Here is a 14,980-nt window from a genome sequence, read left to right as displayed (position 1 = left end):
CAACTGAAAATCTAGAGCGAGATCTTAGTAGCAGAATGTACAGAAGGGACACCCAGAACCTTTAAGATTTAAAGACAGTTTGTGTGAAAGAATGGGTCAAATCACATCTGAGCAATGCATGTGAATAGTTTCTCCATACAGGAGGGGTTGTCATTACCAACAAAGGCTTTATATTTTCTACAAAGTATTTAAAGAATTTCTGTGAGTATGTTCAATACTTATTCCCAGGGTCATTTGAATTTTTGTTCCTATAACTATATTTGTGGACTACTTTGCTTTGATTTCTTTTTGTGCATAATTTATTGAAACCATGTATCACTTTACCATTGTGAACTACCTTGTATTGATCTACAACATATAACAAATAAAAAGCAGTAAAGCAAGGACCATGTAATGTGACATAAGAGTATTTATTCGGGGGTTAAAAAAGTTGCGTTCATTTCTCTGATATTAAATTGAATCATCCGCATCTTCAAAAAATCTGTAGTCTGATTATTTTCCATATTTTTTATTATTCTTAAATGCAGGCACAAAGAAAATGGAGAAAGATCAATCAAAAGGTTAAGGAAAACATTCAGCTTTAGGGTCGTTAGAAAAACATTTTGAGTTTGAAGCCAAAAATGTATGTAGCTGATACAGAAAAAAATGGAAAGGTAGGGTTTACATACCATAAATTGCAGTTTTCTTTGTATGTTTGCCCTGTATAGAACTTGTTTCCATTTCTTTCACAGATGCCTGAGAAGAGACAAAGAGATGGGGTTTAATATACATGGGTTTGATGTGGCTAAACACAACTGATCCTTTAACTAATCTCAAAGAAATTTGAGCGCAGCTTTAAATGTAGAGATGCAAGATGTACACACACAAATGAGTGTATATTCAGCAAACACACCCATACAGCGTATGGGAGATCTAAGGAGCTCTGAGCTCCAGTAATCCAGTGTAGGAATGTGGAGTTTGCTCCTTTCCTCCATTCCAATGGCTTCCTGGACTCTCATGGTTTAACCATTTCATACTCTGCTTCTACACCTCTACTGGAAAGGAGGGAAGGAAAACACTTCATATGACATAAATCCTTCAGCAGGGGTAACATTTCTGACAGCAAACCATGAATCAGCTTTAGTCTTTGTTTTGAATCCCTTTGACCTTCCTCCTCTTGAAGTTTGGACCTTGTTACAGAGAAAACTTAACTGACTCAGACAGACATGATGAGGTTTATCTACCCTCTGATTTACAGTTGTTAGGGGTGTCAGCGCCATGTGGAATTTAACAAATGACATGGCCCAGAATTTACTGTGGGTCCCTGAGCTGATAATGATTTATGGTTGAGACCTTCGACACCAATCCTCCACCCTTACAGCTGTCTAAGTTGGTCTGCCATAACTCACTTGTTGCAACAAGTTACAGATTAAAACTCTCCCACCTCCCACTTTCAGAAGGAATAAGTTCATTCCACATAGGAAATTTAAGAAAATATATGTCCAGGCATGGTGTCAAACCTCAAAAGACCCCTACCTTGCTGACCATTAAAAACACAACTGCTTAGACCCCTCTTCCCCTCATTGTCTGTCTCTCCTACCCTCCACATAGCCCACATTCTTTCTCCTGATCTCCTCTGGTTCAGTCTTACACCCCTCCTACTCATTCCTAGTTAATAAGAATCCCACTGTTTCCTGCACTGATCCCTGTCATTGAGGGTCTTTGCTTTCAATGGCACCTTCTCCACCTCTGCAGAGAGTGGTGCTATATCTGTTAAGGGAGTCCAACTGCAGCCACGTGCATAGTATGCATTGAGATGTAGGATGAGGTTAAATGAATACCTAACTCATACGACTTATTAATTTCATTATGGTACAATATACACAGGGATCAATATTGCATTTTTTAAATGAAGGTGTGCTGTTTTAATTCCAAAATATAAAGATGCACAGAAAAAATCTAACTCAGATGACTTTTTAGCTTGATCAGCCCTCGGTGGAAACTCAAAAAGCCAAACCTTTTCTGATCAGTGAACGCACCAAACTAAGGTTTATATTATATTTTTCTAGACAACCCTGGTTCATTATTGGGTAGTACCCATGGAAGCCAAGAGCTGCAGAGGATGTTGTTGAAGTTGATTCTGTCTAAAACAAGTATTCTTTATGATTATGTAATTTATTTTATAAGATGGTTTATTTAGGAACTGAGAGAGAAAGCAATACTTTCAGGAGATAACAGGAATATGGACCATATTAAAATTTCTCTGTTTGATTATTTTGGGCTTTCAGCCTATGTTGTGAAAGAAACTGAATTTGGAAATGTTGTTCTTTTTTAAATAAAAGTAAAAGCCTCCAAAAACAGTAACTGCTTCCTCATAAACACTCATGTCATGTCCTCTAATTACTCGTACTCGTCTTCCGCTTTATCCGGGACCGGGTCGCAGGGGCAGCAGACTCAGCAGAGACGCCCAGACGTCCCTCTCCCCAGACACCTCCTCCAGCTCCTCCGGGGGGAGCCCAAGGCGTTCCCAGGCCAGCCGAGAGACATAGTCCCTCCAACGTGTCCTGGGTCGTCCCCTAGGCCTCCTCCCGGTGGGACGTGCCTGGAACACCTCCCGAGGAAGGCGTCCAGGAGGCATCCGGTATAGATGCCCGAGCCACCTCAACTGGCTCCTCTCGATGTGGAGGAGCAGCGGCTCTACTCCGAGCCCCTCGAGGATGGCCGAGCTCCTCACCCTATCTCTAAGGGAGTGCCGGGCCACCCTACAGAGGAAGCTCATTTCAGCTGCTTGTATCCGGGATCTCATTCTTTCAGTCATGACCCAAAGTTCATGGCCATAGGTGAGGGTATGAACGTAGACCGACCGGTAAATTGAGAGCTTCGCTTTTCTGCTCAGCTCTCTCTTCACCACAGCGGACCGGCACAATGCCCCCATTACTGTGGCGGCCGCACCGATCTGTCTGTCGATCTCCCGCTCCATTCTTCCCTCACTCGTGAACAAGACCCCCGAGATACTTAAACTCCTCCACTTGAGGCAGGAACTCCCCTCCAACCTGAAGAGGACAAGCCAACCTTTTCCGGTCGAGAACCATGGCCTCGGACTTGGAGGAGCTGATCTTCATCCCAGCCGCTTCACACTCGGCTGCGAACCGCCCCAGTGCATACTGTAGGTCTTGGCTAGAGGGGGCCAGCAGGACCAGGTCATCTGCAAAAAGAAGAGACGAAATCCTCTGGTCCCCAAACCAGACCCCCTCCGGCCCTTGGCTGCGCCTAGAAATCCTGTCCATAAAAGTTATGAACAGGACCGGTGACAAAGGGCAGCCCTGTCGGAGTCCAACATGCACCAGGAACAGGTCCGACTTAGTGCCGGCAATGCGAACCAAACTCCTGCTCCGCTTGTACAGAGACCGGATGGCCCCTAGTAAAGGGCCCCCGATTCCATACTCCTGGAGCACCCCCCATAAGGCATCACGAGGGACACAGTCAAATGCTTTCACCAGGTCCACAAAACACATGCGGACCGCTTGGGCAAACTCCCATGAACCCTCGAGTACCCTGTAGAGGGTATAGAGCTGGTCCAGTGTGGTTTTGGTCCACGGCCGGGACGAAAACCACACTGCTCCTCCTGAAGCCGGGGTTCGACTATCGGCCGGACTCTCCTCTCCAATACCCTGGCGTAGGCCTTACCAGGGAGGCTGAGGAGTGTGATCCCCCTGTAGTTGGAACACACCCTCCGGTCACCATTCTTATGTAGGGGGACCACCACCTCAGTCTGCCAATCCAAAGGCACTGTCCCCGTCCGCCACACAATGTTGAAGAGACGTGTCAACCATGACAGCCCCACAACATCCAAAGACTTGAGGTACTCAGGACGGATCTCATCCAACCGCGAAGCCCTGCCACCGCGGAGTTTTTTAACCACCTCTGTGACTTCAGCCCGGGTGATGAAAGAGTCCAACCCCGAGTCCCCAGCCTCTGTTTCCACCAGGGAATGCGTGATGGCAGGATTGAGGAGATTCTCGAAGTACTCCTTCCACCGCCCGATAATGTCCCCAGTCGAGGTCAGCAGCTCCCCACCCCCACTGTAAACAATGTTGGCGAAGCACTGCTTCCCCCTCCCGAGGCGCCGGACAGTTTGCCAGAATCGCTTCGGGGCCAACCGGTAGTCCTTCTCCATGGCCTCACCGAACTCCTCGCAGGTCCAAGTTTTTGCCTCTGCCACCGCCCGGGCCGCGGCACGCTTGGCCCCACGGTACCCATCAGCCGCCTCAGGAGTCCCACAAGCCATCCACAGCCGATAGGACTCCTTCAGCTTGACAGCATCCCTTACTGCCAGTGTCCAACACCGGGTTCGGGGATTGCCGCCGCGACAGGCACCGCAGACCTTACGGCCGCAGCTACGGGCAGTAGCATCGACAATAGATGCGGAGAACGTGGTCCACTCATACTCTATGTCTCCAACATCCCTTGGAATCTGGTCAAAGCTCTCCCGGAGGTGACAGTTGAATACATCCCTGGCCAAGGGGTCTGCCAAACGTTCCAAGCAGACCCTCACTATGCGCTTGGGCCTGCCAAGTCTGTCCGGCTTTCTCCTCCCTCAACAGATCCAACTCACCACCAGGTGGTGATCAGTGCACAGCTCAGCCCCTCTCTTCACCCGAGTGTCCAAAACATGCGGCCGAAGGTCTGATGATACGACAACAAAGTCGATCATTGACCTCCTGCCTAGGGTGTCCTGGTGCCAAGTGCACTGATGGACACCCTTATGTTTGAACATGGTGTTCATTATGGACAATCCGTGACTAGCACAGAAGTCCAATAACAAAACACCGCTCCTGATCACGCCTCTCCAGGTGTCACTGTCGTTTCCCACGTGGGCGTTGAAGTCCCCCAGCAGAATAATGGAGTCCCCAGGAGGGCCACTATCCAGCACCCCCGACAGGGATGCCAAGAAGGCCGGGTACTCCGCTCGGCGACGAGCAAACCCACCCCAGCCCGCCGCCTCTCCCTGTGGGCCACTCCAGAGTAGAAGAGAGTCCAGCCCCTCTCGAGGAGATGGGTTCCAGAGCCCATGCTGTGCGTGGAGGCGAGCCCGACTACTTCTAGTCGATATCTCTAGACCGCCCTCACAAGTTCAGGCTCCTTTCCCCCCAGCGAGGTGTGCAAATAATTAATGACACCTCACTGCAGGAAGGCTACACCATTACTTTTCATGCTGTTCTGATATTTTCTCATATTGCGGTTTTTAAAGAGAAATCTGAATCCACTAAAACTGGTTTTAGTCTATGGGTTTTCCAAAACAGCATAATAAAAGAGAAAAACATTAATTCATTCATTAATTCATCTTCTATACTGCTTATTCCATAGTGGGGGCACGGGGGAGCTGCCTATCTCCAGCAGTATACGGGTGAAAGGCAGAAAAAAACATTGCTCTCATTAAAAACAAATGGCAGTTGGTTCAGCCAATCAGCGATGGTTGATAAATTCATCCAAACGCCCAGCCTTATTAGTCAATTATCACTTAATCCTAATGAAATACATTCAAGTTTGTGGTTGTAACATGAGAAATGTGAACATTTTTAAAGGGTACAGATACTTTTACAAGGTACTGTCAAGTTAGAACATTTAGTGTCAAAATAGTTGTGTTCATTTTGAAAGTTTCTGTGACATCAGATTGATTCTCTGAACTGAAACATGGCTGGCTCAGAGTTGTTCTAGTTGTAGCTAAAACTTTGTAAAAGAAGGTTAAAACAATGCAGGCAGGTACATTGTGTCACTGTATTTAATTTTTATGTCAGCAGGGTCCAGTATTGCTCTGGGATTGAGCCTAAACAACCCTGATCACACAGACCCTTACAAAAGTAAGCGAAGCACAGACAAACACACAATCACCCTTACATACCAATGAAAGGTGGCTGAATGCCCAAACAGTGACCCCAGAAGTCTGGGCAACAGTCAGAGACGGTACGGTTGCAGAACAAGTCACAGTAGCAGATCGTATCCAGGTAGGGCACGGTGCACAGGTCATCTCTGCCAGGGCAGCAACCTCCTCTTCTCTGGCAGTATGAGCCAAATGGGTCCCTGATGCCGCCAGGATGCAGAGGGCTGGCCAGCTCCCTTTTGGTTCTGTCTGCAGCACCTTCCTGCACAACCAGGAGCATCACCACCGCAGTCAAAACAATAAGACACATGATTAATCTGTAACAAAGGAAGTGAAAAGAAAGCATGTCTTAGAAATGTATAGATAAACTGGATTTTATTCCACCCAAGCATGGTTTGGTTTGGTGGATGGTATTAAAACAAATTATATTGCAATCATACAAATCTTTGAAAGTACTGAAATCACAGAGTAAGCCAAGTAATTGGTTTAGGGCATCTGCCAACACCTCATGCGCATGCTGCTCTATGAGTCACACACATACATATCCATTGATCCACAAGCTTGGCAGAACAGATAGACGCACAACAGAGAAGTTTGAGCAAAATTTGCAACTTGTGCTCCAAACAGAATCCCATGGGATGCCTAAAGACTGAGCCCCTTTTCCCTGATTTTCCTTTCAAACAGCCAGGACAAACAGCAGCAAAATAGGAAAATGCAGTCAGCAAAGAAAGGAATGGAAACAACCGATAAATGTCAGGAACACTGAGTGCTTTAAAGGGGCAGACAGGTAGCAAAGATTATTGGGGGTTACACGTCAGAGCTAGTTGTCCTGTTTTGAAAGCACAATTCTTCTATTGTAATAAATACAAAGCCCAGTTTTTGTATGTGTTTGCATGTTGCTCTATTTAGGGTTCACAGCAATATGTTCTTTTGTTCTGGATGCACTTTAAAGAGTGCTGGTTTTAAGTTTCTGTCCGGGTGTGTCCATGCAGACCAACGGGAGGAATTGCCTTGCTGCTTATATAAAGAGCATCATCAATTGTCAATTCAGGAATCTGTTCACAATGAACATATGCACATAGTAAGGCGGTACTCTGCCTGAATGTGTCTTTAGTTGTCAAATACCTACACACAAAAACATGAAACAAAGCATACAGTAGCATGGGATGGGCAGGACGTCCCCTCTTTAGCACAAGTGTTTTGTTGTGGCACATTCAAGGCAGTGCAATAAAACTCCCACCAGGGTGCTCACAGAGAAGCTTCAGGTCAAACTGATGAACAAGTAATTCATGATAAACCCCTGAATGCTGAGGAGCATAATTCTTATAAAGTAACCTCCATCAAAAAAAAGTATTATTTGGAAGTTGGTTTAAACAAAACAAAGTTGTAAGGTATTCAACAACATATTCTTAAGCCAAAATATTCCCGCCCTCTAAATGGCTAGACTATAAAATATTAGAAATTACTAAGTATTAGTTAATTATATTATTTAGTTTTCAATCAAGAAAATACGTTTGTAAATGTAAAGTTGATCAACAGTAGCTGCTCTATTTTGGTAACAAATCCTACCCAAGCATTTTGATTTTAATTTAACTGAAGTCAAACATTATTCCCTTTTGTCATGTTTGGTGACTACTTAAAATAACGTTATGGCAAAATAGTTTATAGGGGTTGTATTAGTTACTAAGTTGATATGTTTATCATGTTAGTAAATAGCTTAGAGCTAGAATGGGAGACCTTTGCGTTGGAGCAAGAACTTCAGTTTGCGATAACAGTAGAGCTAAAGGCAAACTAGCTTGCTATCCAAGTTGCTTGATCCCCAGGCAGTCCTTGCCAATTAATGACAAATCTTAGCTGTTATTGTTAGAGAAAATGTTAAAGAGCCATCTTGCTAGAATAGATTTAATCGTATCCAGCTTTATTTAGCTACAGTGCTAATGCTAAAGACAAACTGGCTAGCAAGCTGAGTATTTTAGCCAGTCGTAGCCACTGAGTATCACGTCTTTGCTGTGTTTGTCAGAAAAAAGGTTTCATGCAATCTTGTTTAAATGGACTTAAAATGTTTATTACAATTTTAGTAACATTTTATGCAGTAGTTATAAAGTATATACAGTATATATAGTATATAGTATATATAGTATATAATTATTTTTAGATTATTTTTAACATGGAGGACAAACAGGATGACTTCATGAAAGAAACAAGGAAGGATGTCATGATTTTATGGCCATCTGTCTGTTGTGATAGAGCGGATCTTATGGATACATAAAAGCTGTTTGTACTAATAACTGCAGCTGTACTGGTTATCTTAATTAATAATTTTTAAAATGTAAATTTTTCTGATGTTTTGGTATAAAATTATTTGCACTCCATCTAACTTCCCAGTACGCACCCTTCGCAACAAACTGCAATGGACTGTGTTTTTTTCTGCTTCTAACACATCATCATAAAGAACCCAATGTTTATGAGCAGCCTATATCCCATACACTAACAGGTGCCATGATAAAGAGTTAATCAGACTTTTTTACTTCAAGGAGGAGTGGTCATAATGTTGGCTGATGTCAAAAATGTTCGCAAAAAAATCAGTATAAAACAGAACAATTGGAAGCTAATTTATTTAAGTAAAATCTTCCTAAAAGTTTGCAAGAATTATATTTTTTGAAAGTAGGTTGGGATTTAGCTAGCTAAACTTACTTAAAAGCAGTCACAATACAATGCATGCAAGTGGCTTAAATCATTTTATATGTGAAATTCTAACGCTCTGTTTCATCAGTTTAATAGATCAATGCTTAAGCTTTGTTTTTACTCCTGCTTCTTTAATAAAAGCTGCCATATGGTCAACTAGAGCTCAGGACAGCTGCTGTAGCCAAGCAACTACAGCCACAGATGGACCCTCAGCACCGACAACCATTCACATATATACAGGTCCTTCTCAAAATATTAGCATATTGTGATAAAGTTCATTATTTTCCATAATGTCATGATGAAAATTTAACATTCATATATTTTAGATTCATTGCACACTAACTGAAATATTTCAGGTCTTTTACTGTCTTAATACGGATGATTTTGGCATACAGCTCATGAAAACCCAAAATTCCTATCTCACAAAATTAGCATATCATTAAAAGGGTCTCTAAACGAGCTATGAACCTAATCATCTGAATCTACGAGTTAACTCTAAACACCTGCAAAAGATTCCTGAGGCCTTTAAAACTCCCAGCCTGGTTCATCACTCAAAACCCCAATCATGGGTAAGACTGCCGACCTGACTGCTGTCCAGAAGGCCACTATTGACACCCTCAAGCAAGAGGGTAAGACACAGAAAGAAATTTCTGAACGAATAGGCTGTTCCCAGAGTGCTGTATCAAGGCACCTCAGTGGGAAGTCTGTGGGAAGGAAAAAGTGTGGCAGAAAACGCTGCACAATGAGAAGAGGTAACCGGACCCTGAGGAAGATTGTGGAGAAGGGCCGATTCCAGACCTTGGGGGACCTGCGGAAGCAGTGGACTGAGTCTGGAGTAGAAACATCCAGAGCCACCGTGCACAGGCGTGTGCAGGAAATGGGCTACAGGTGCCGCATTCCCCAGGTCAAGCCACTTTTGAACCAGAAACAGCGGCAGAAGCGCCTGACCTGGGCTACAGAGAAGCAGCACTGGACCGTTGCTCAGTGGTCCAAAGTACTTTTTTCGGATGAAAGCAAATTCTGCATGTCATTCAGAAATCAAGGTGCCAGAGTCTGGAGGAAGACTGGGGAGAAGGAAATGCCAAAATGCCAGAAGTCCAGTGTCAAGTACCCACAGTCAGTGATGGTCTGGGGTGCCGTGTCAGCTGCTGGTGTTGGTCCACTGTGTTTTATCAAGGGCAGGGTCAATGCAGCTAGCTATCAGGAGATTTTGGAGCACTTCATGCTTCCATCTGCTGAAAAGCTTTATGGAGATGAAGATTTCATTTTTCAGCACGACCTGGCACCTGCTCACAGTGCCAAAACCACTGGTAAATGGTTTACTGACCATGGTATCACTGTGCTCAATTGGCCTGCCAACTCTCCTGACCTGAACCCCATAGAGAATCTGTGGGATATTGTGAAGAGAACGTTGAGAGACTCAAGACCCAACACTCTGGATGAGCTAAAGGCCGCTATCGAAGCATCCTGGGCCTCCATAAGACCTCAGCAGTGCCACAGGCTGATTGCCTCCATGCCACGCCGCATTGAAGCAGTCATTTCTGCCAAAGGATTCCCGACCAAGTATTGAGTGCATAACTGTACATAATTATTTGAAGGTTGACGTTTTTTGTATTAAAAACACTTTTCTTTTATTGGTCGGATGAAATATGCTAATTTTGTGAGATAGGAATTTTGGGTTTTCATGAGCTGTATGCCAAAATCATCCGTATTAAGACAATAAAAGGCTTGAAATATTTCAGTTAGTGTGCAATGAATCTAAAATATATGAATGTTAAATTTTCTTCATGACATTATGGAAAATAATGAACTTTATCACAATATGCTAATATTTTGAGAAGGACCTGTACATGCTCATTTTACACAGCAGAGGCTGAGAAGTGCACATTCACAGCTTGTGACTGCACAACGTAGTGAAGTACGGAAAAACAGAAACAAAACCCGGTTTTCAAGAGAAAATGTATTTTTAAATATATTGTTTTAAAACTCTGAACATTAATGTATACAGAAACATTATCTCAAAACAATGACAACTCAACTACAATCAATATAATGCAGTATTTTTGGCAGCAGCAGACTTTTTAACATCTTCTCTTTTTCACATCACTGTTTCAATTTCCTTGGAGATACTGCAGCACCAGCCACCAGATATTCTCTATATTTTTGTAAAAGGCCTTCCTGAATTATTTCCCTCTCTGTCACACAGTCCTGTCCAACACTGGTAATTGATGGTCATACAGTTCCCCTCAAGTGTTAAGTAAAACAGGTTGGTGAATGGATCACAGCTCTTTGAATTGCACAAGAGGACCAGACAGACGCAAACACAAACTGGTTCACATAAAACTGCTCAATCTGTAATTCACATTCACCTTTCCATGACAAATCTTCTAGAATATTGTCACACAGCTAAACACCCAGAAAGTAAATAAATTATAACAGCAAAGCCTTGACTAACACATAATGAGTCATAAATCAAACAAAAAGAGGACAGAGTTCAGCAGACACTTCAAATCATTTTACTCAGAAAAGCATTCAAGTAACCTGAGAACAACGTAAGCCATGAAAACTCTGAGGCTGCACCTGCCTGGAATCTGCCACACGAAACAAAGCTGCTGTACAAAGCCAAAATCAGTTTTTACCTTTTAATGAAACAGAAATCCTGAGTTTATAATCCAACAGAAACGAGCAAAGTTTTGTTGCTGCGTTAGTCAGGAAGTAATTTACAGGTAGTGAGAGTCTGAAAGGTCAGTCCTCCTTTCTCTTCTGCTCACACTCTAACAGGATCTGCTCTGTCAGACTGCCTTCTCTATATAAATGCAGAGCGCAGCTAACCACTCCCCCGACCCCCTTCACTCCAGGCCCTGTCCCCTGCTTCACTGCCTCCTGCAAATTCTCTCTTCTACTCATTCAGCCTCTTTTTTCTAGTAGCTATCTCTGTTTGAGTATCTGTTTTCAGCTTTCCTCTCCTTATCATCCAGGAACCTCCATGGGAAAATGCACTCAGACATGTCTGTATTCAGTCTACTGTAACCCAGTTTCTGTAAACTGTTACTTTCACCTACAGCCTTGAATTTGCCCTACACTCGCTGTGCAGAATTTATTGTCAAGTGTCACCTGGAGGTGCAGAGTTGTAAGAGTGGTGAGAATGGTAGAAGGCCTGCAACACACAGCCACCAAGAGCAGCAAAGGACAGGTGGACCTGGCTCTGGAAGGCTGCAGCAGCCCCAGGTGGACAGAAACAAGGCATCACCCTAGAGCAGCAATATGCTCCACACAGTGGTAGGTCATCAGTGAAGCACAAGAGCAGCAGCCCCCAGGCCACAAAGGCATAGGGTAAGGTGTAAGGCACAGAGTCCCACGACCCAGCCAAGGTCAAAGCCAGGACCCAGTCCCTCCTGAGCTCAGACACCCGCCACAACAATGTTTGCATGTGTGTCTGTGCTAATGTGGCAAATGCAGCATATGTGAGACCCCACTGCATTGCTGTGCAGAGTTCGAGATTCTTAAAGTGTTCACAGCAGCAACTTCCGATGACTTCCTACTGGACAGAGATTGCATAAACCCCAACTCACTCACCCTGGATGGATTGCTCAAGGCCTTTTATGTTCTAGCAGTTTACAAACCAGCTGCAGATTATGTTCTGCCAGAAATTAAAGCTAAATGCTCTAAATGCTCAAAATATGACTGTTTTTCTTTTATTTTTCGTCTGTGATATCCATTATCCTGAATCTTTTCTGTCATCAGCCTCTATTTTATTACATCTGATTCATTCCAAGGTAAATACGATTATTACAGGTGGGATGCAGTGAGTTACTGAACCCTGATGAGTTTTAAAATATCAGGCTTAATAGGATTGTCCTCATCATATATGTTTTATTCAATTCTGCTTCAGAATAAATCCATATGTCACTTTTTTATTTCAGCAGTTTTGATGGTTACAATCATAACACTGTAACAGTAAACACGTGCAGGCACAAGTAACCTTATGTTTTTCATTGTATTTCTGCAACAGTTAGGTTGTTAATCTCATGTTGATGTGTTAAATACTTAGATAAGGGGGAAAAAAAAAAAAAAGTCCTCAAAATTTAGGTAAAGAGACAAATTTATTTCAGTCAAGCACTGTTTTCTGGGCATTATTGATCAGGGGAGTGACATGGTGCCGAAGGAAGACAGCTGTGCTGTTAAACACGCCCTGCTCATCTGGCTCATTCGATAAGCCAAAAGCTGAATCAATGAGACACAGCAGGGTGTCAGACACAGTGGGGTAGGAGGATGGGGGGTAGAGAACAAAAATATCACTGACCAGACAAAGGGACCTACAGCTGAAACCACAAATTTACATATATGTATTTAAAAAAAACTAAGTTTTAGATTTGTCTCACCATCTAACATCAGCGCCGACTAAACTTTTGCTGTTCTAGGTTAGTTAGTATTACTGAAATTACTTTTAACGTGGTAAATGCTAGAATAATGGGACTATTTTTTTATTTTTTTTATTTTTCGTTGTCTTTAAATTCAGAAGTCCAAAGGCACTAAGATTGTACCTTTAAACAATTTGTAAAAGCCCAAATGATGATATAGTTCACAGTATTTGAGTTAAACCAACACGTATTTATAGCTTAAGGCCAACCTTAAATATGTAACATGAAAAAAATGTTTGACGCTGGTAAAAATATCAGGAACCAAGCTTTGGTTGTGCCCAAGGGTGAAGCAGATTGTGGGGTCACAATCTGCTTCACCCTTTGGCACAACTTGTAGATACCTGAAGGTGCCACATTCAGCAACAACTATACGTGTAGTATAAACACCAAGGGAATGGGCAGATATACTGATAAGAAAGGAGATGGTTTTGTTTGTTCCACAGACGTTTTGGTGCTAAATGTGTCTACAGATCCCGGAACAAAACTAAAAGAAGATGCTGGCTGAAGCTTGAAAGAGTTATTATTCACAGTAAAACGAGTCCTGTACTGGCATGAGCTCAAAGGCCACTCAGTGAGGAAAAAGTCATTACTCAGAAAGTGGCATTAAAAACTTTGTAGTTTGCATGTGCCAATAGGGACAAACATGTAACTTTTTTAGAGACGTCCCGTGGTCTGATTAAACTAAAATTTAAGTGTCACCATGGCCATCATGTTACATGTTAAATGTAAGATGTTGATCATGTTACTTTTGGAAGAAAAAGGGGGAAGCTGCAAGCCTGAGAACACAATCTCAACTAAAGTGTGCGTGTAGCAGCATCAGGTGTTGCTGCTGGAGGGGCTGATGAATTTCACAAAACAGATGACATCATGCAGAAAGCACATGATGTGGAAATGTTGAAGCAACAGCTCAAGACATCAACCAGCAAGTTAAAGGTGTCATAATGTTTCGAACAGATTTGACCCACATGCAGAAAGCAATTCAGGAGACAGAGTTTTAACGATAAGAAGTTTATTAAGCGTATGTTGAAAAGTGCAGGAGACTGGAACAGGGACACCAACTGTAAAATAAACAGAACTATAAGCAAGGGGAAACTCAGGACCTATATTCCCAAATTATATTTCTGCCTTACTGGTTTGAGGGAGAGATCCACCAGAGGGGGGTGGGGAAACCAGGAGGTTGCTTACCCGTGGGACCGGAGACAGTGAACACTGGTGTGCCAGTATGATTGATGGTCCACGTGTTTCTGTAGTTGGTGCAATGGAAGGAGGAGGGTGGACAGGGTTCACAGTGGTAGATCCACGGAACGAAGGAATCAGGAGACTGCCAGCAGGTTTGATCCAATGAGGAAACAGGAGGCTTGAGTCTTGGTTCATGGAGCTGGATAGCTTCTTTCCAGAAAACGGTAATCCATGCAGGGTTTGATGCTGAAGGCAAAGTCAGGTTCAAGTGACCTGCAAGGCAATAAATCCAAAATTACAAAGAGCAGAGCAAGAGCAAGGCAAAGTAATGTGGCTTGAGCTGTACCACAAAGGGCAACACTCTGGCAGTGAGTTGCTGGCAGCCTCCTCCTTAAATACTCCTCAGTAGATCATCAAGGAGATAGAGAACACCTGTCACCTCTCCTGTGGTTCAAAACGCCATCTAGAGGCCAAGAACAGAAATAGCACCAAAACAGACAGACATGGCACAGATCCTGACAAAAGGCTAGTATTTCAAATGGGAAATTACCTTTAATCTTACCACCAAATTAGCTACAAAGTGGCTTAAGGACATTAAAGTTAGCATTTGACAATGACCTTTACAAAGTACTGATCACTGGCCCAATTGTCCCAAAGGTGTGTGCAAGTGTGTGTATATATAGATATATATATATATATATATATATATACACACACACACTTATATATATTATATATCTATAGATATATAGATATAGAAATGAGGGGAATATATATATATTAGTCATATCTATTAGTCATCTGCCTGATTCAAAACATGGTTAAATTACTCAAC

The 14,980-nt window shown here is 43.0% G+C and overlaps 1 protein-coding gene across 3 annotated transcripts in view; it reads right to left on the bottom strand.

The window, feature by feature from the left end:
• Positions 1-14,512, bottom strand: part of tinagl1 (tubulointerstitial nephritis antigen-like 1) — a 36,091-nt gene extending 21,579 nt beyond the window's left edge. Inside the window, exons 1-3 of one of the 3 annotated variants that reach the window (XM_047383862.1) lie at positions 14,152-14,512; positions 5,882-6,122; positions 669-735 (exon numbers count right to left, since the gene is read on the bottom strand). In XM_047383862.1, the coding sequence (XP_047239818.1) occupies positions 669-735; positions 5,882-6,122; positions 14,152-14,340 (497 nt within the window). In that variant the 5' untranslated portion in view covers positions 14,341-14,512. Of the gene's footprint in view, positions 1-668; positions 736-5,881; positions 6,178-11,184; positions 11,319-14,151 lie in introns of those variants that run through there. The other 2 variants (XM_047383865.1, XM_047383863.1) reach the window with 2 other exon arrangements.
• Between the last annotated feature and the right edge of the window lie 468 nt (positions 14,513-14,980).

The sequence above is a fragment of the Girardinichthys multiradiatus genome, chromosome 13 (genome assembly GCF_021462225.1).
Source record: "Girardinichthys multiradiatus isolate DD_20200921_A chromosome 13, DD_fGirMul_XY1, whole genome shotgun sequence".
Taxonomy (NCBI): domain Eukaryota; kingdom Metazoa; phylum Chordata; class Actinopteri; order Cyprinodontiformes; family Goodeidae; genus Girardinichthys; species Girardinichthys multiradiatus.
This window is presented reverse-complemented; position numbering and strand designations above follow the sequence as displayed.